This window comes from Betta splendens, chromosome 14 (assembly GCF_900634795.4).
Source record: "Betta splendens chromosome 14, fBetSpl5.4, whole genome shotgun sequence".
NCBI lineage: Eukaryota > Metazoa > Chordata > Actinopteri > Anabantiformes > Osphronemidae > Betta > Betta splendens.
The window spans coordinates 12294469-12313293 of NC_040894.2; the positions used below are offsets into that span (position 1 = coordinate 12294469).

The 18825-nt window shown below is 44.8% G+C and overlaps 2 protein-coding genes and 1 long non-coding RNA gene across 10 annotated transcripts; 2 read left to right on the top strand and 1 right to left on the bottom strand.

Annotated features, from left to right (window-relative positions):
- Positions 1-138: 138 nt before the first annotated feature.
- On the top strand, positions 139-4515 carry LOC114869035 (scavenger receptor cysteine-rich domain-containing group B protein). The gene is made up of 11 exons (XM_055502208.1): positions 139-277; positions 627-659; positions 1006-1044; positions 1413-1715; positions 1799-1867; positions 2344-2658; positions 3244-3312; positions 3473-3541; positions 3626-3940; positions 4041-4115; positions 4199-4515. The coding sequence occupies exons 1-11, from the start codon at positions 142-144 to the stop codon at positions 4513-4515; spliced, it is 1740 nt and encodes a 579-aa protein (XP_055358183.1). The 5' UTR covers positions 139-141.
- Positions 1164-17056, bottom strand: LOC114869036 (uncharacterized). Of its 7 annotated transcripts, XR_008692502.1 has the most exons (7): positions 16582-17054; positions 16304-16412; positions 7629-8581; positions 4255-5394; positions 3214-4109; positions 1708-1943; positions 1164-1617 (listed from the first exon to the last, which is right to left on the bottom strand). It is a non-coding gene; the product is annotated as an uncharacterized LOC114869036 (long non-coding RNA). The 7 variants fall into 7 exon arrangements; XR_008692503.1 differs by having other exon boundaries at positions 1164-1943; positions 8287-8581; positions 16582-17055; XR_008692500.1 differs by having other exon boundaries at positions 1164-1943.
- Positions 6475-15322, top strand: ywhag1 (3-monooxygenase/tryptophan 5-monooxygenase activation protein, gamma polypeptide 1). Of its 2 annotated transcripts, none has more exons than XM_029172820.3 (2): positions 6475-6724; positions 13190-15322. In XM_029172820.3, the coding sequence occupies exons 1-2, from the start codon at positions 6638-6640 to the stop codon at positions 13844-13846; spliced, it is 744 nt and encodes a 247-aa protein (XP_029028653.1). In that variant the 5' UTR covers positions 6475-6637; the 3' UTR covers positions 13847-15322. The 2 variants fall into 2 exon arrangements, with proteins under 2 accessions (XP_029028653.1, XP_029028652.1); XM_029172819.3 differs by lacking the exon at positions 6475-6724 and adding an exon at positions 7258-7423.
- Positions 17057-18825: the final 1769 nt, after the last annotated feature.

The window sequence follows — 18825 nt, forward strand, 5'->3', positions numbered from 1 at the left end:
TACTGTAGCTCCAGGCTACCCAAAACAATCCAATGCCACAATTACACCACTCGGAACCAGGACAGACACAGTGATTGATCTGTAGTAAAGAGGTGTTAGAGAAACTGAGAGTGAATGAATGTGTGTGTGTGTTGCAGGCGGATGGTCAGTCAGGCAGCCATGCGAGCCCAGAGAGTGGTGGAGAGCGAGTGTCGGTGCTGGAACTCGGCCGTCTGGCTCCTGGTGTCCTTGCTGGGATTCCTAATCCTGGTGGCCTTCAGTGTGCTGCTGCGACTTGGTGAGTGTCTTTGTGTGTGTATGTGTTTGGTGCAACTGCATTTACAATATTTAGTAATTGGGGAAAAGGTTATTTATACATTTCTGGTTTATGCAATAAGACAATATTACACTAAACTGGCTTTGGGATCTATTTTAGAGCTATATGTATATTTAAGGTGATATGTAATATTTATCTGGAAGGTAAAAGGCCTTGAAATTTTGTCAGGGGCCGATTTATCAGACAAGTAATTAATAATTCAGTATATTGGTTTGACAGCATTTGTTCCACATTCTGACCTATTGGCTATCTTTAAATGTTATTATAATGTATGGGTGTGTCTCTAACACGTTCTGTGCTCTAATTTCAGGGGACGTCAAAATAAGCAGGAGAGCTCTGCCCAGTAAGTCAATCAGTTTCCTCTCAGATCGATCTATATATTTATAGTAACACTGGAGATGCATGTGAACCGACCTATACTGAACTGGTCAGGAACCAGTGTACAGTACTAAGGTCAAAACCGGATGTCAGCTCATAATTAGTGAGGCTGACACGTTTCTGTTGTAGCTTATGCAGTGCTTGCTCTCAACAGGCCTCCTGTTGTTGTTTCACTCTGGGTCTAGTGTTACAGGAAAATAGATATAGTAGATATAGAGTCCAGTAAGTATGGAAAGCCAAGAACCTCCTTTCAACAAATAATTGGACCATACTCTGTTTCTCCCCTCATCTCCTCCTCCCTCCCGTCTCAGCCAATGGCGTGCAAGCCCCAGTGAGGACGCCGTATCAAGGTAGGCATTGAATGCAACGTACGTTAACCTGCACGGCCTTCCCAACAAACATGTGTTCACCCTGGTCACACTATGACTATAAAGCTAGGAGCTGTTGGCTAGGTGGCCTCAGATCAGTCTAATGCTCTAATCCTCATTTATTCAACATCCACCACACTCACTTCCAGAGAGTCAGAGAGTCAGGTGGTTCTTTGTGGTAGGATTACACTGTTGACAGCAATGACTCTGATTGACCATTAGAGGCATGCCAGTCAAATGTATAAGGTCGTTTTGAGCTACAATAGAGCAGGCCAAACCCTGAGCAACAATGTGTTCAAATACGGCTGGATGAATCAGCCCTAAAGGAAACTCTGCCTGTCTGTTATAAGTGCAACTGGTGAATGGACGCGACCGGTGTGAGGGAAGAGTGGAGGTGCGCTACAACGACTCGTGGGGGACGGTGTGCGATGACGAGTGGGACATGGTGGACGCCAACGTGGTGTGCAGGCAGCTGGGATGCGGCGTGGCGGTGGCGGTGGGCACCAGCTCCCAGTTTGGCCAGGGAACGGGGCCCATCCATCTGGACAACGTGGACTGCAGGGGGAACGAAACAGACCTGAGCCAGTGCAGGAGTCTGCCGTGGGACGTGCACAACTGCTATCATTACGAGGACGTGGCTGTCACCTGCAGAGGTCAGGCCGTTGGATTGAAGTCAGCTGAAGTCGTGGTGAATTTTCTTCCTTTCATGTCAGTTTCCTTTTTATTGTACCGTTAGAACCAGCTGTGATCGGCGCAAAGGGCTTTGAGAGTCTCACTACTCCATCCAGAGAGAACTCCAGTTTAGGTAGGTACACTCAGCTGTAATCTGTCATGCCTTTGAAAAAGCATGAAGGTAAATGAAGATAATGAAGCGTTCACATCTGTAGAGGGAAACAGAAAATAAAGCTCAGGTCAGACTGCTTTTAATGCAAAGGACACACATTTGGCAGACAGGAGGGGTGGCAGATGTTAATACAAAATGCAAGGGCAAGGTTCATTAAATAATGAATGACGGCTTATTTTCCCATCGTGTGAATCCTCCTAAAATGAACCCACTCAGACTTAATTACTAAATAGTTTCATTAGGAAGATTAAATGAATTAAAGAGAGATATTATTTCAGTTGTTGCTACATTTTTTAGAATATTAAAGCTTTTTCACAGGAGTCATAAATAGAAATTAGTTTAACGATTAACAATTGCTAAGAAATTGTTCCTTAGTCTGTGAATACATGCTCAATGTTTATGTGACAGCAGTGCAAGGTTCTTCTTCTTGCTTTTAGTAGATGGCTCCATCCGTTTGGTGAATGGACAGAACACCTGCCAGGGCCGAGTAGAGATCTACTACCACGGTGTGTGGGGGACGGTGTGTGATGATGACTGGAATCTCAACAATGCCCGGGTTGTTTGCCAACAGACAAGCTGTGGCATTGGCGTCTATGCTCACACCAACGCCTACTTTGGCCACGGTACAGGTCCGATTCACCTGGACAACGTCAACTGCTACGGGGTTGAGTCGGAGCTGGCCGAGTGCAAAAGCCTGGGCTGGGACAAGCACAACTGTGGCCACCACGAAGACGCTGGCGTCACCTGCACCGGTACAGTACCATGCACACAATTCCCTCTTCCTTCTAAGGTCAAGCTGTGATAAGTTGGTTGGATTTCGCTGTTACACAACAATGCTCATTGAGCACCAATAAACAAATGAGCTTCAGTTCTAACAAACACCACAACATTACTGGGAAAATGCCTTGTGGACACGTTAGGAGGTTGGAGGACTCATTATGTGTCTTTTAGACTCCTGGAGAAGCTCAGGTCCTGATGATGAATGGTGTAGAATTGCTCCTGAATGTTGAGTAGGTCCAGTACACAAATACAAGAAGTCTTTGCTTAAGTAATTAGCTGTGGTTTAACTGGTTACATGATCACTGTACAGCTTAATGGGTGAAGTCATCATAGTGTGTTTTTGTGCTAAATCAACTTACAGAATATGGAGCTTGCTGGTGTTTAAAGCTTTGGTTTCTGTATGTTAAACATGAGTATTATTTTATATTTTATAGTATATACCATATAAATATCTTATTAATATTGGGGTATTGAAAGCTGAGGAAGGTGAGGTTGGTGCTATGGTGATATCTGTAAGTAGAGGTTACATGGTACGTCTTTTCTTCTGCCTGCTCCAGGATCAACCACTACACCTTCTTCAGCAACACAGAACCAGAGAGCAATCTGGGGAACACAAAACACAGCAGGTATCCAGCGACCACACACTGATTCTTACTCCATTACATAAGCGTGTCACATCCTTGTTGCGTGTGCACTTTGGCCCAATGACCAACAGGGGGAGCCATATCTCTCCTCTGCGTGTACTGTACCAAACTCTCCATGATCATTGTGTTTTGTTTGCTCCAGCCACAGACAGCGCTCTTGTCACCAAGTCACCCAGTACAACAACTACTGTCACAACTGCTGTGGTTAAAGGTAACAAAATCAAACGGAATATTTGTCCCGTTTGTGCTCTAACAGTGTGATCATTCATCCATTTGTCTGTTTATTTCCATGCAGACGCAGCGCCCATCCGCGTGGTGAACGGCAACAGCACCTGTCAGGGTCGCGTTGAGGTCCTCTACAAAACAGTCTGGGGGACGGTGTGTGACGATGACTGGGACATAACCAACGCCGAGGTGGTTTGCAGGCAGCTGGGCTGTGGCCCGGCTGTCTCCGCTAAGGTCATGGCCTACTTTGGTTACGGCTCGGGCCCCATCCTGCTGGACAACGTGGCCTGCAGCGGCACCGAGCAGGCTCTGTCCCAGTGCTTCAACCTGGGCTGGGGTCAGCACAACTGCGGCCATCACGAGGATGCTGGAGTCATCTGTGCGCGTAAGCCTGGACATGTCTAACCTGAGGCGGGCCTATGTAAAATGCACAGACAGTATGGATGCTGAACGGAGGTTTTCTTGTTTCGTCTTCTTTCAACCAGCTTACACTGCAGTGACACGTGACTTCCAGGTGACAGCAGGCATCCCCACCACAACCACCCCACAACCCTCTGAGGGTAAGACAGAAAAAAAAAGTCAACCTCTTTCCTTTAGACTGGGTTTCTGTATCTATATGACTGTTCCTTGTGTTTACATAAAGGCATGCTGAGATTGGTAGGGGGTCGGCACCAGTGCGAGGGCCGGGTGGAGATTTACCTAAATTCTGGATGGGGCACGGTGTGCGACGACGCCTGGGACCTCCGTGACGCTCGGGTGGTGTGTCGCCAGCTGGGCTGCGGGGAGGCCACGGCAGCCCGGGGGGAGGCTTCCTTCGGGCCTGGGGCGGGGACGATCCTGCTGGACAATCTGAAGTGCAGCGGTGCCGAGGCCTCCCTGATCCAGTGCTCCCATATATCCTGGAACGTGCACAACTGTGACCACTCCGAAGATGCTGGCGTCACCTGCTCACTGTTGTGATTTCAGCACACACACTTATCTCCACCATGGGACTTGTAGGCATAATGTAAATAACAGGATTTAAGTTACTGAAGAAAAACCCCACCACCCAAAAAGTAACTAAAATGAAAATTTCTACTTACACATTATGATTATCTTTGCCTATTCAGCACTTTATGAATAAACTTGAGATCAAAAGCAGCACATTGCTGAAAAACATTATAAACAGACGGTTCCTTATCTTTCCTTTGCCCAACTTTTATGACAAATCTACTGATTGTTCATTATGTATATAACAGAAGACATTTTCTACAAAGGAAGCAGCTTGTAGGGCCACCACCCACACCTACAGGATGTATGATGAACCCAGATCAATGCAAGAGAGCAGACACATTCACAAACGGATGGTACTTTGTGAATATGCAGCATCTTAGCATCAGCAAACATTGTTGTTACTTGTTTTCTGTAAGCCATCATATAAATAAATGTAACTAATGATCATTTACATGTGACAAAATAAATATTATTTTTCAGTATATATTTCCAGCGTCTCTCTCTAAATCTGGATGTTGAAATGTTTAAATAAGCAACTGCATATTTTCGTAGTGTTAGTGATCAAATACTTTCATCATCCTCTAAGAAGATAAAATACATTCACAGATTATTTTGTGTTATTCGCCATTTCATTTACAGAAATAAGAACTGCAGACATACACTATGCATGAGTGTGGCACAATAACAATAAAGATTCTGTAAAGCTATTGTGAGGAGGAGATTGATCGATGTCATAAACCCAGAGCCTCCAGGGACAGGGAAACAGAACGGTCTGTGGCAGAGGGTGTGTTCAGTGACTCATGGTAAAATGACTCAGCACATCAGCGTTATGAGCCCATTTCGAACCTACAAGCAAAAAAAAATAGGAAAAGGTCATTACGTATATACAGTAGCTGCTGAGGTGAGCAAACCATCACTCAGCGGTATTTTAGCGGGAAAATGAGGCATGTTAAAATTCAAGCTAAGCAGCGACGCTGTGATTCTGTTAAACATTACTCAAGAACTGCTCTGTGGGTGCTGGTGGGTTTTATGTTAATCGCCTACACTCAGACCCGGACGCAGGAAATCTGGTTCCACAGTGCAACGGCTAATACCCAACAAACATACAGTACATTGTTATTTAAGTCATGCACGTGGCCTCTGCTGGCTCACTGATTCAAAGAACTTCAAGCTAGTGTCTGTCCTGGGGGGATTGGCTGTTTTAGATTCCACGGACCACATAAGGAGCACGGCCAGTGAACAAAGGGAGTGAGATTCCTGTCATCTCCTTGCTTTACACTCACTGGCCATAATATTAGGTTCACCTGTAAAGGTCTGTTCAATCCAGAACAGGGGATCAGGGGTGACTTTGATTTACATGGTTATGATTTCTTTTATATTATATTTTAAGTTAAAACTGTCATAAAGATGATCATTCTACTAAATGTTTGAGCAGCTATGTTCTGGGTCATTGTATTTCAGGTATGTAGCAGTTAGTAAGAATGAGGAACAAACAACTGAGAGCAATGAACCAATCTGCAAAGGAGAAATACATAACAAGGCCCCGATGGCAGTGATGCGAACTCTTTTATTACAGTAGAATGCGCTCAGGTGAGTTTAAAACGCTCCATTTCCTCTTTATTCGCTCACTTCTCCAGCAGAACATGACACATCAGCACCCAGATTTTAGAACACGCGGAGCCAGCAGCGCCACGTTCAAGCCTCGCGTCTCAGCTGCTCTCCAGGCTTTGCATTCGGGCGTGTGGAAAGTGTGATGCCACCACACTGCATGTCACCACCCTACCAAAACTGGCCCAGAGCCTCCATTGCCAGCAGACAGTAAGGGAGTGGGGCCCGTGCTGTCATTTCTCCGGGCTGCCAGGCCCGTGACGTCACCGGGCGAGGCCACTCCCCCTTGGGTGGTGACACAACCGACGGGGAGAGCGGTCGGAAGGGGGGGAGGGGCGTCCCGTCGGCAGGCACGCAGACAGCAGGCAGCAGCTGCAGCGAGAGGAGCCCGGTGCTGCTTCGTCTCCGTTAAAACAGTCCCAAAACCACCTTTTAGCCGCGCATCGCACGCGACGAGGCAACGCACGCATCCGCATCGAAAATGGTAGACCGCGAGCAACTGGTGCAGAAAGCCCGGCTGGCCGAGCAGGCGGAGCGGTACGACGACATGGCAGCTGCCATGAAATCGGTAAGTTGGCTTCCTCCCGGTGACCTTTCGGTCCCGGGCCCGGTTTTTTTGTCTGGTCTCCTCGACGTACGCGTGATTTCGGAGGAAACGCGTAAACGCGAGCGAGCGTATCATTAAGGCTGTAATAACGGAGCGCGTCTTTATATTAGGGCACATTACGGCTAAAGCGGACGAACCTCGTAAAATTGGTGTATGAAACATATGATTAAAGGCTGCGCTGATGAGCAAAATCCACCTGGGGACATTTTAAATCAGCTGTTTGGTGCGATTTGGGCAACATTTTTTTCCCCTTGGAGCACCCGCAAGGCCCGTAAAGCCTGTGGTCCCATTACACCCGTTTCTGTACATATCAAACGTGTTCGTTACAGCTTCCTGGTGATAATGGAGTTACGCTGGAACGGCGATGTGCAGTAAATGGAAGGTTTTATCAGCGGTGCGCTGCGGTGGATTGCGCCGGTTGTAAAAGCGGACTGTTGGATCTTGGGGCGGTGCCTTTTTAACAGGCTCCTTTATCATAGAGCGCGCTCCTTGGCCGCTAAAGAGGCGAAGGAACGCGGCGCAAACATGACGATAGGGTGTGATTCCATCGTCCGTGTCGGGGGTCGAATGCGGGCTTTGTCACGGACGAGTGTCGGAGGGCTCACGTCGGAGGATGCGCCAAGTGGAGGTGCAGAGAACGAGCTAGGTGGTACCGTGATGGTGAGAGCGAGCGGCGTCGTGCTCGTGTTCCGGTTCGCACGATGCTGAACACGAAATAATCAGGCATCGATTTAAAATGAAGCCTCGCTTTTATTCAGCCCGACGCGCATCTGCCCCTTACTGCCGCTGCACATTTGGCGCATTGGAAACCGCGACGTTGGCTGAAGGTTGATGCAATCGATTTGCGCAGAAGCGAGCCGTTCACCTTTTCAGACGTGGGTGTTGGTGGACGGACGGCTTCCCCCCCCCCCCAGAACGCTCCGTGGATGTCATATTGCAGCAAAACGCTCCGTTCTCCCGTCTCTCGCCCGCAGAGCCGCGGCGTGGAGCGCCGGGCCGCTCGAATCGATGCCGTGCAGCAGCCGCATCCCTGCGTCCTCGACCTCCTCCAGCAGGTTCCCACACAGAGGCGTGCCGCAGCATCTGCCAAGATGCAGCACCGGCCCACCCGTAGTGCACCATTTCATAGGCAGCGTATTATCACAGCTTCACAAAGGCTGCGTCTCACTGTACTAACACTACCTGAACAATGAGATCACCGAGGAGTACAGCTTGGATTTAGGATGAGTAACAATGGACTGATGCATGACAAGGCCCACTGTCCTTTGGTGCTTAGATTGGCTATAATATCCTTTAGGAGGCTGCTTTTGGCCCCTTCTCTGTGTTAATAGAAGGATTGTGAGTAACATTTAGCACATATTTCTGTCGTTTTATTCAGTGATTAGTAGTGTTTGTGTCACAGCTCTATTAAAATCGTTTTTCTTTTGTTGAGTTCAGCAGAAGTCTGCTCTAAGATGCCGGGTCAGGGGCTGCGTTTAATAGTAGAGAACGCAAACTTTTTTTTTTTTGCATCAGCATCCTACCTCGGGAGTCAATAAGCTGTCAGCATAGGCCATATTGTGTGCTGCTCTCAAGGACCCGGCCGGGGCAGTACTGCCAGAAGGGGCCCAGCTCCACCCCTTCGGATTTCTGCCGAGTCAGAGGGAGCGCTGCCCCTCACCCAGCTCGTCTCTCTGCAGCAATGGGCAGCCGGGTGTGTCTGTTGCCTCGCCCATCAGCTGAGGGGAATCCCTCGCCACTGCAGACATGGCAACCGCCCCGGTGGATACGGAAGCAAGCAGTCAGGATCGCAGAACACCACTCCTCAGCACCCATCCTCTGGAGGACGGAGACACCTCAGAGTCAGGGACCAGGCCCAAGCAAAACAAATCAAAGAGTTCACAGGCTGCGGTTGAATGGAAAAGATTCTACCAAAGAACACATTCTCTCAGTTCATATTTTTCAGCTACTGCACATGTATGTGTGACATCCATCACTTGGATTTGGGAGCAGATTTAGATTCTGCTTGTCCTTTTTATGGCTGTAGCACAGACCCAGCTGGAGCTCTGATCCAATACAGTTGTGTCCCTCCACACTTGGGCTGGTTGTTGTGTAGAGCGCAAAATGCGTGGGTGTGTATTCAATTTGCAATATGCTTCTGCTGGAGGTTTGGATCGAGAGTGAGGCAATGAAACGAGAGCTTTGGAAATCAGATAGTCATTTAGGCAAGAGATTTACTTGAGTAAATGCTTCTAAGGTCTTAACAGCTGAAGAATTATCAACAACTTGGTAAACAGCACCACACATTTGTAATCTTGTATCAACTCGAGCATTTGACTTTACAACTAAAATCAGAATACATGTCTGATGAAAGCATTACATCATTATCCACATGGGCGGAGCCGTAGTCCTTTGACATCATCATGATAATTATACCTAAATATACAACCATAGGCATCATATGCATGTTCATCTTGGATTTGACCCGATTCATTCAAGACCATTTTCACAGATTAATGCCTGAGCTTCAATGTTAACGCAAATCTCAGCCATTGTAGTTCTTCACTAATGCCTGCAAAACCGCAGGGTTGCAAACGCTAAAACAGTAAACGCCACGTTCCAGTTAGTTCTCTTTCTGCTTACTTCTTCCCTTGTCATTATACTAAGCAGGTTATAAACGGCGGTTGTGGTTGTGGCTTCGAGTGCAGCAGCATCCCCAGCTGCTGACAGCTACAATCCCATAGCAACAGCAGCCAGCAGGCAGGTTTTGTCTTGGTTAATAGCTTGTATACAGCTACGCCACTATGCACAAGTAGAGCAGAAGCCTGAGTAGAATTAGACCTGAAATCTGGTCATGAGCTCGGTTTACTGTCGTTGTGCTCTTGAATGTGCACCTGGGGGAAAAACTTTGACACATGCGGCAGTCTGATTGTGATCGTGTGAAACAATGACAGAAAGCTGATCTACTGTATTTGGGTTCATTTTCACTCATTTGCCTCAAGAATTATAGAGACTCCTTAAATAAAGGAGGCTGTATCACTAATAATTTATGTAATTGTAGATTTTTTTTTATGATTAACATTTTTCTATCTTGATGTGAGCTTGACTATTTTATTCTGCTTAGACACACACTGTTGGGGAGCTACAGCATCCTTCTAGTACAGTATGCTGTATATGTACACTGTCAGAAAATGTAATTTAACTTCATATGTCATTGATCATTCGTATCAGTGGTTTGTAGAAACAAGGGCGGCTACATGCCAGTGCCCATTTACTGTAGTTACATAAGGGCATTAATACAATGTGTTCCTGATCCAATCTGATCTGTCAAGAAAAACACCATCACTGCTACTCTAAAGTCTGACACTTCACCATCTGATTTGGCTGTTGCTATGGGAAACAACATAAGCTAGTAGAGGAAAAAGGGACTCGACCCATGATATTTATAGCCGTTTGAAATTCTCACCGATTTATATCTAAATTCTTACTCTGCCTTTGTCTTTACTTTCTGCTACAGGACATATTTTCAGTAGAAAATATTGTTGTATGTCAGGGTGATCAAGCTCTCAGGAGTAGGCGTGAGGGGGTTGGTGCATCTTGTGGGAGACTTATCTGAGTGTGATAACAATTCAAAATGTGCCAGTGATGTGAATAGAAAATTTGGCTCCTAGATACAATCACTGTGCTAAAGTGGGAAATGGGGTTATAGCCCTAGAAAATGTCTCAATTTCCTGTTTTCTAGTTCATCCTCATCTTGCCGCTTTTTGTCCAGAGGGCATAGACGTCTATTTCTTTATATGTAAAGTATGAACATGCTCCTAAGGCTCAGTCCAATTATGAATGCAACCAGTGGCATCTCAGGACATTTCAGTATGTTCTGAAATGAGTCTTCAGTCAGTGTGTTGAATCACAAAAGCACTAAAACACCCACCTTGCCCACCTACACACACACACACACACACACACACACACACACACACACACACACACACACACACACACACACACACACACACAGCCCTACATTTTCTGTTTTTAGACTGACAGAAAATGTGTTGAGCATTGAAGAATAAAAAAAGACTTTATTTGTCATTATCAAATTGGTCCCAGGAGCTAGTGCGAAAGTGTCTTAGTCAAGGACACACCTGGAGCCCCTTGAACCTGCAACCTTGTGCTTCCTAAGGCTTGCTTTACTAACTGAGCTACCAGGCCACAGTTCCTTTAAGATAGACCAGCCTTAAAATGAATGATGTGAAATACTTACATTAATCAGTGAATCAATATGTGTCTCTTAGCTCTAATGTCATTTTTAAAAAATTTGATATTGATGCTGGTGAAATCACTGAAGGTGTAACTGTATGTTTTTAGTTACTGGTTCTGCATCTTGTCCCGGCTCGAACCGCACGACCATCGACCTGTTCTGTGTCCTGAGACACACAATGTTACCAAGTCCTCACTCACAATAATGTTTGACAATTTTAATAAAAAAACTACAGGCCAAAACCTCTTCATTTACATTTTCTCAAATTAGATCACCTTTTCCTGCTCTCTCTGCTTTTACAGTTCCAACCTTGCTACTATAAGCCTTTTAATAGACAGCACACTCCATCTAGGCATTTTCCATGAAGTCCTCATTGAGGGAGAACCGTAGTTTCATCCTGCTGCTCATCTCTTCAGAGGACTTCAGAAACCCTGTTACATTGAATTGGGTATTTAGTCTGATCAGGGCCCTCTCGTCCTGTTACCTTCTCTAAACTAGTTCTAAGATGCACCTGACTGTATTTTGAAATTTGTCAAGTTAACTAAAACAACAACAATCACAGAAAAGTGACCAAAACGCAAAAGGGCCCAGAATATTTTCAAATGCCTGTATTTGGTAGCATAGCAACAAAACTGATCCATTATCATTACTATCACCAACACCACAACACTGTTTGCAGCTAAACCAGCCCGCCTTGTTCATATCTCAACATCTTTGTGTTCTGCTGATCATCTATGGGAATGTTGCAAGCCGTGAATATTTGGGCCGTAATGTATCAAATGGAATTGCAAGGCAGAGTTCCAAACCAGACTCCAGCTGGATCCTCTTACCAGCCAAGCCCTGCAGCTCTTTCTGTGTCTGTCCTGTGGATATTAATGGCCATGCCGAGTGCTGTCAGAGAGGAAGGTATTGATTGTCCTGCATGGCCTTTGTTTGTATTAACACTCGGTTGTTTCGGAGTTTGAATGCCTTGTGTAAGAATGAGTCACGAGAGAGCAGGCACGATTGATGAGCTTTATGAGTAGACAGAGCTCTATTGTCATCCCTGCACCACAGCTTCCGTCAGGGCTTTCTGTTCACCCTGCTGGCTTGTGAAACAAAGGCGGCCATGTTTTTACAAATGGGTTGTTTAGCCTTGTTTTTCTGACCTCGTTGTTGCTCCAGCGTTGACCCATTCTGCTGGTCGCGCTTGCTGTAGGTCAGATACTTGTTAGCGCTAATTGTAATTTAATGGGCTGTGTTATAGAGCTGAAGCTTTACTGAGGAATGACTAATGGAGCAGGGGTGACTTTCTCCTGGGCTGTGTCATCATTATGCAACTAGTGCCACTACAGAGCTCTTTGATTTGTTTTATTTAGTACTACAATAAGCACAGAGATCTGTTTCTTTTGAAAATGAAACAATGCCCATGTAATATTTAAAAACATGCTAAGTTATACTGTTCAATTCATAGTAATTTGCCTTTGATGTAGTTATAACAAAATCTCAATTGATGAAAATCCTGGAAATACGCTGAGCGTGCACACATGTAGACTTGGGGGTATTATCAGTATTTCAGTGGTTTTGATGCGTGGTGGCCTTTATATTAAGTAAACAGACAGCATCCATTGACTGGGCAGCTGACACTGGCATCCACAGATCAACCATAGCACAGCAGTAAGTGAAGTGGAAAAGGCTGCTTGTTTGGACTTGATCCCTTTCTATAGTGCTACAGCTTTTTTCATTAGCTATGTCAGCATTAGCAAGTTTGCTTCTGGAGTCTGCAAATAAAATAAACCATGCTAACTGGCATTGGAGCAGATATTAATATTCTCAAACTCTTTATGTTGTTTCTTTTCCACTTAAAGAATCACTTTAGCTTTAAACTCCATCTGTAGCGTTGAGTTACTGTAAGGCATTGTGAAAGCCAGGGGCCCCTTGCGTTGGTATGTTCATGGAACTTTGCTGAAAAAGAAAAGGAACAACAGGCTTCCAACTCTGTAAAGATGCCTCTGCTGCACTCTCCCAGTGGGGCATAGAGGATTAAACACTTCAGCCACACACGGTCCTGTCAAAACTAAACTAGCTCCGAGTTTTTACCAATCAGGAGTCACCTCAGTATGACATCATACGTCCTGTGAATAACTATGAATATTTCAAAGGCCCTAATACATGACTAACGGTCACTTGCTCTGTTGTGTCTTTAGGTCACAGAGTTGAATGAAGCACTATCCAACGAGGAGAGGAACCTGCTCTCTGTGGCCTACAAGAACGTGGTGGGGGCACGGCGTTCTTCCTGGCGCGTCATCTCCAGCATCGAGCAGAAGACGTCGGCCGATGGCAATGAAAAGAAGATCGAGATGGTGCGGGCCTACCGGGAAAAGATCGAGAAGGAGCTGGAGGCCGTGTGCCAGGATGTGCTGAATCTCCTTGACAACTTCCTGATCAAGAATTGCAACGAGACGCAGCACGAGAGCAAAGTCTTCTACCTGAAGATGAAGGGCGACTACTACCGCTACCTGGCCGAAGTGGCCACGGGGGAGAAGAGAGCCTCGGTGGTGGAGTCCTCTGAGAAGTCCTACAGCGAGGCCCATGAGATCAGCAAAGAGCACATGCAGCCCACCCACCCCATCCGCCTGGGTCTGGCTCTCAACTACTCCGTCTTCTACTACGAGATCCAGAACGCCCCGGAGCAGGCCTGCCATCTGGCCAAGACCGCCTTTGATGACGCCATCGCCGAGCTGGACACCCTCAACGAAGACTCCTACAAAGACTCCACTCTCATCATGCAGCTGCTACGAGACAACTTGACGCTGTGGACGAGCGACCAGCAGGACGACGACGGAGGAGAGGGCAACAACTAAAGAGCCCAGCACCTCATTCTGCCAAAATAACACGCGCGCTCACAAATGATGACAAAATAATAATAGTTGAAAATAAAAATCTTAGAAATTAAAAAAAGGGAAGGGTGGTGGGGTGGTGGAACATTGGCGGCCAATTTAGCCAATGGTACTAACACGGCTGCTGTTCTTTATTTTTCCACAAATTAAAAGTGAAAAAAGCAGGAGGAGGGAAGATGATTTTAGTTTGAGAAATAACCTCAGATCAAAAAATAAAAGAAAAGAATGAACCCCCTCCTTGATAGCCTCTGCAGCATTTGCCAAAATACCACTTTAGAAGCAAGAGGTATGTAATTCATGGCAGTGTGACTATTGGGTAGTTATACCTTCACACCGACAGAGACTGGTCTTATCGCGCAAATGAAGCTGAGCTGTCTTATTGTATTTGGTGAGGGGAGGAGCATCGTTCAGGCGCTTGAGCATCAAGAAAATTAGAGTAACCTTGAGTCGTGACTGAGAGACAGACAGACAGATAGAGTGAGTGGGATAGCAGACGGCTGACGGACATGAAGACGGGCTTTTAGGGGTGTCGGACTTCAATATGTAACTTCAAACGTACCCAACATCTTTAAGTTGCGCTACACTATGACCGTCGAGTGAGAAATGGGTTGTCTCTGTTACTGAAGATAACATAAAAACTGTTTTTGTTTGCTTTGTGTCAGGTATGTGTCCAGCTGAGTCACACAGTCATACTGTAACTAAAAATACAAATTCATGGAGTAAAGTTAGTGCAGCTTGTCCCTCTCATGTGCTGATGTGCTTTATTGAATAAATTAACTGTTTTTGGACACATAATTCTTATTGTCAGTATTGTCGTTACTATAACAACTCATATTGCCTCCTTATACCTTTAGGGAGCGATTTGATTCACAGAAAGATATATAAAATAAATAAGAACAACAAATGAGGACTTTTAATTGAGAAATGAGCCAGTAGGAGACGAGTGAGTCGCCCCGTTCCTCTAATTATGCTATCGTCATAACAATCATAAGAAGTCAGAACCCGTACCTGGAACCACAGACTCGATTAGGGAACTAAGTATAATTTGTGGACAGAGCACATGCAATGTTAAGTGGAAGCTCAAAAAGCAGATTTTGAAGTTTGTGGATTTATTTTGTCTTCAGTTTCTTCTTGGTCAAGAAATGCACTTGCCTATTATACTGTTTCTTCAGTGTAAGATGATAACTGCTCCAATATTCTCCATAATACAATATTGTGCATGCTGGTGATGTATTTATACAGTAGCTTCAATTTATTAACTTATACTGTAGATGTTATGTATTCATATGAACCTGACCTTAATCGGATTATTTTCTATTTATTTCTTTTTATTGCGATTGTTAGCTAGACCTTATTTTATTCTGTGTTTTCTTTACTCCATTTGCTGAAGTACGCTATACCAAAACAGTGATTGTTAACAATAAATTGATCTGTTATGGACATGGCTATGGTGACATGCAGTTCTTGGTGAGGGTGACAGAAATTGAAGACAACATAGTGGCTAGTGATGTTTGACAGCAGGAGGCTCTGCTGTTTGCTGATTAGCTGCTTAGCAAAATAAATTTAGTAAATAGAACTGTTTACATAACACTACACCTGCTATATCAAACAACCACACACCACCAGTCATGATGGATTAATGTGCACGTGTCATGGTAATGTGTTTATTAGCAGCGTGTGTTTGTGCACAGACCCACTAGGACTGGAAACCTGACAAGCTATTCTTACTGTATGCACTCAATGTTTTAACTCAACCTCAGGTCTGACAGTCCCTACAAACACCAGCCTTACATCTGTTTTAGGAGTTAGACACTTGCCCTGTTGGTCCATCAAAGTACATGCTAATTTAGATGTAAAATGTGGATGAAAGGAACTCGAAATTTAAATTTTATGGAAAAGGTTTTAGATTATTACTTTAATTTAGGTGTGAATGAAAAGATTAAAGTAATGAAAGTAAAGATTTACAACATATTAACTCCACTGAAACAGTCCAGGTTTTTGAACTAGGTTATGACAGATTTTTTGGAGCTACAAGGTGGCGGGTGTGTGTTGTATCAAACTAAATGTTTGTCCACCACTTCATTATTCTCCCGCAATACTAAAAAATGAATAGACCCACTCTAAGCACAACATAAACATAATTCAGTGAGTTTGACAAATTAAACTTCAGTTAGCCTGAAACATAAAGAACAATGCAAATCACGTTATATTTAAAAAAGACAAAATCGGGATATTTAACCAATGATTAAAAGTCTGCTGTTTTGTTTAGTGATCACTTTAGTCAATGTCGGTTTTGCAATCAGTGTCAATCAGTATGTGACCAGATCAGGTTGGTCACGGTCAGCTCAGTGCAGAGCCACCTGACAGAGTCTGGTCCCCTGTGTAAATAGGTGCTACTCCAGATGACTGTCACCATCCTACCGCAAGCTGTCATCCATCCAGCTGTTGCGAGGTTCCCCAAACATCTGCTGTTGGCTCGTCGTCTGTGGAATCTGTAGATCCTCTTCGCTGGACTTTGCCGATGTTCTCACTTTAATACAAAAGGGGACGTCGGTTTGATTGATCTTAATCATACATAGTAATATGGTGCTATCAGATTTCCCATATGTTAACGTACTGTATCACGTGAACACATTACAACACAAACAGCAACACACAACTAACTAGCTAACTAGCAAACAGTCCTGAAGCTAGCTTACCGTCACACAGGTGGAACGCTCCTCCTCACGTCACGTTCGACACTGTTTGTATGGACGTTTTTCTGAATGTCACTCAGTTCGTTTTGCTGTTCAGATAGTTTTGCCAAGAATTTGATGGGAGTTTCTCGCGCTCAACCCGGTGACACGGAGCGATGCTCGTTCTCGCTCTGACTGGCTCGCGCTTCCTGCTGACGTCATCGCTGCGCTGTCAAACCGCTGTACTGTCAAACCGCTGTACTGTAGAAGCAATTTGACTTCAATTGCAAAACGAGAGTTATATCAATATCACGTAATATCAAGTCAAAACAAAGAGCTAGATTAAAATTGTGATTTAACATACATAAGTTTCTTCAACCCCAGGCTCTCTCTGTTTGGTTTGACAGAGAGTGTCCAGAGTCCTACATGTGGAAATAAATACACTCCCTGTCAACACAGGTGGAGGCATCAGGCATGAGCTGTCTCCCATTCAACATGCTGCCCTTTTACTGTCCCCAGAAAGATCAAGGCCAACAAGTCACAGTAGGCGAGAGTTTCACACCACCACTCCTCCATCCACCTGGCTTCATGTGTGAAAAACACGGAATAACCAGACTATCAGTATGTATTTTCATACTGAAAACAAATGAAAAACATCCACTTCATTTAGGTGAATAGTAGTAGTGTGATTCGTTATCAAAGATAACACCTTCAAACTAAATAGACAGCCTTATAGTCCAAAATGTATTATTATTAGTCCCAAGAGCAAGTAAACATTCATGATAGATTTAGTCTATTTCCATCCAGGTGTTCTGTGGATACTGTTGACAACTGAAATGAAAACAGTTCATCATAGAAATTCAGAATAATCTCCATACATTCAAATTATTGGTGAGTATCAGACCTTCACTGGTGCCAGCACCTTTTCATATAATGCTTTTTGCATTTTCCTCAGATTGCTACAGTATGACCGGATGTGTTTATTAGGTTGACTGATTGATAAATTATTCATTTAGTTAGATTTGCATAAAAACTTTGTTTGGTTTGTTGTTTGATAGTAAACTCAACGTGAACACATTTCTCTTTGAGTCCGCTGGACTTTGACCCCTGGTGCTGCTTTATCAAAGAACACAATGTGTTGTGGTAAATCAGTGGTAATCATTAAAGATGGAAACGCCTTGTTTCAGACTATGTCTTTTGAACAGGCTGTTTTGTCCAGACAGGAGAGTTTTACTAGCTAAAGATAAGCAGTACATTACACTGTGAAGATACAGTATGAGTCACTGATCTATTAATTATAGATTTACTATATTTCTGATCTTGCAATATACAGTAAATAAAAATCAGGTTATCTTTTCATTTCATATTTCACAGTCCTGTTTGTAGTGTAGGCAGCTGATTTCACCTGCAAAAACAAAAACAGAGCGACAACCACATCTTCATCAAGTCTTGTCCCATGACCAGTTGTCAACCAAGTGTCATTAGTACCACCTGCTGCTGTGGATACAGAAAACATGCTTAGATGCAAGATGAATTTCTTTGACGCCTCTCCAGATTCACATTTGCTTGAATTTCCCTTCACATTGCGTCCCACCACGTTGGTAACTTTGGAAAACCGAGGCCTCGCGGCGAAAAGTGCTTCACAGGAGACACTTCTCTGGCTTTGAGGCAGGATGGCTCCCTGATTGATGGGGATGGGCATGAATAATTTAGGCCTGCTTCAAACTGGAAGGAAACGGTGACTCATGGAAGAGGAAAGCTTGAAATACTAAGTGGCTTAGAGACGGCTGCCTCTCTGGGTAATGTGTGCCTGGCGTTTGTGAATGGCCTGCGTGGCATCTAATGCAGAATATGTGCACAAAGTCAACTGATGCAGGCTGAATGCAGAATATGCTGACAGGCCTTTGCATGTGTTCTAGCTCCCTCTGTCTCACACACACTGACACTTGTCTGATGCTGGCTAATGATAGCTGATAAACAGCCTATTTAAAGTGAAACTGTAGAAAGAAGCCCCTCCGCTTCACGTGCTGCCCCGTGGATCCAGCGTGCAGCAGGCTTAGTGCATAGCGGAGCTCTATAAATAGGCTTCCCCTGCAGCTTCGGCGTCCGGAGTGGAGCTAGCATGTGCATTAGCGAGTGACCAGAAGACGCCGGGGAGGAGGAGCGGCGGCAGCTCGGCTGATGTGCTTGTGTAATGCTGCCCTGCCTAAGCGGCGATATTCCTGACGTCGTGTTAACATCAGGCTTAAAAAGTCACAGCCCCGCTCC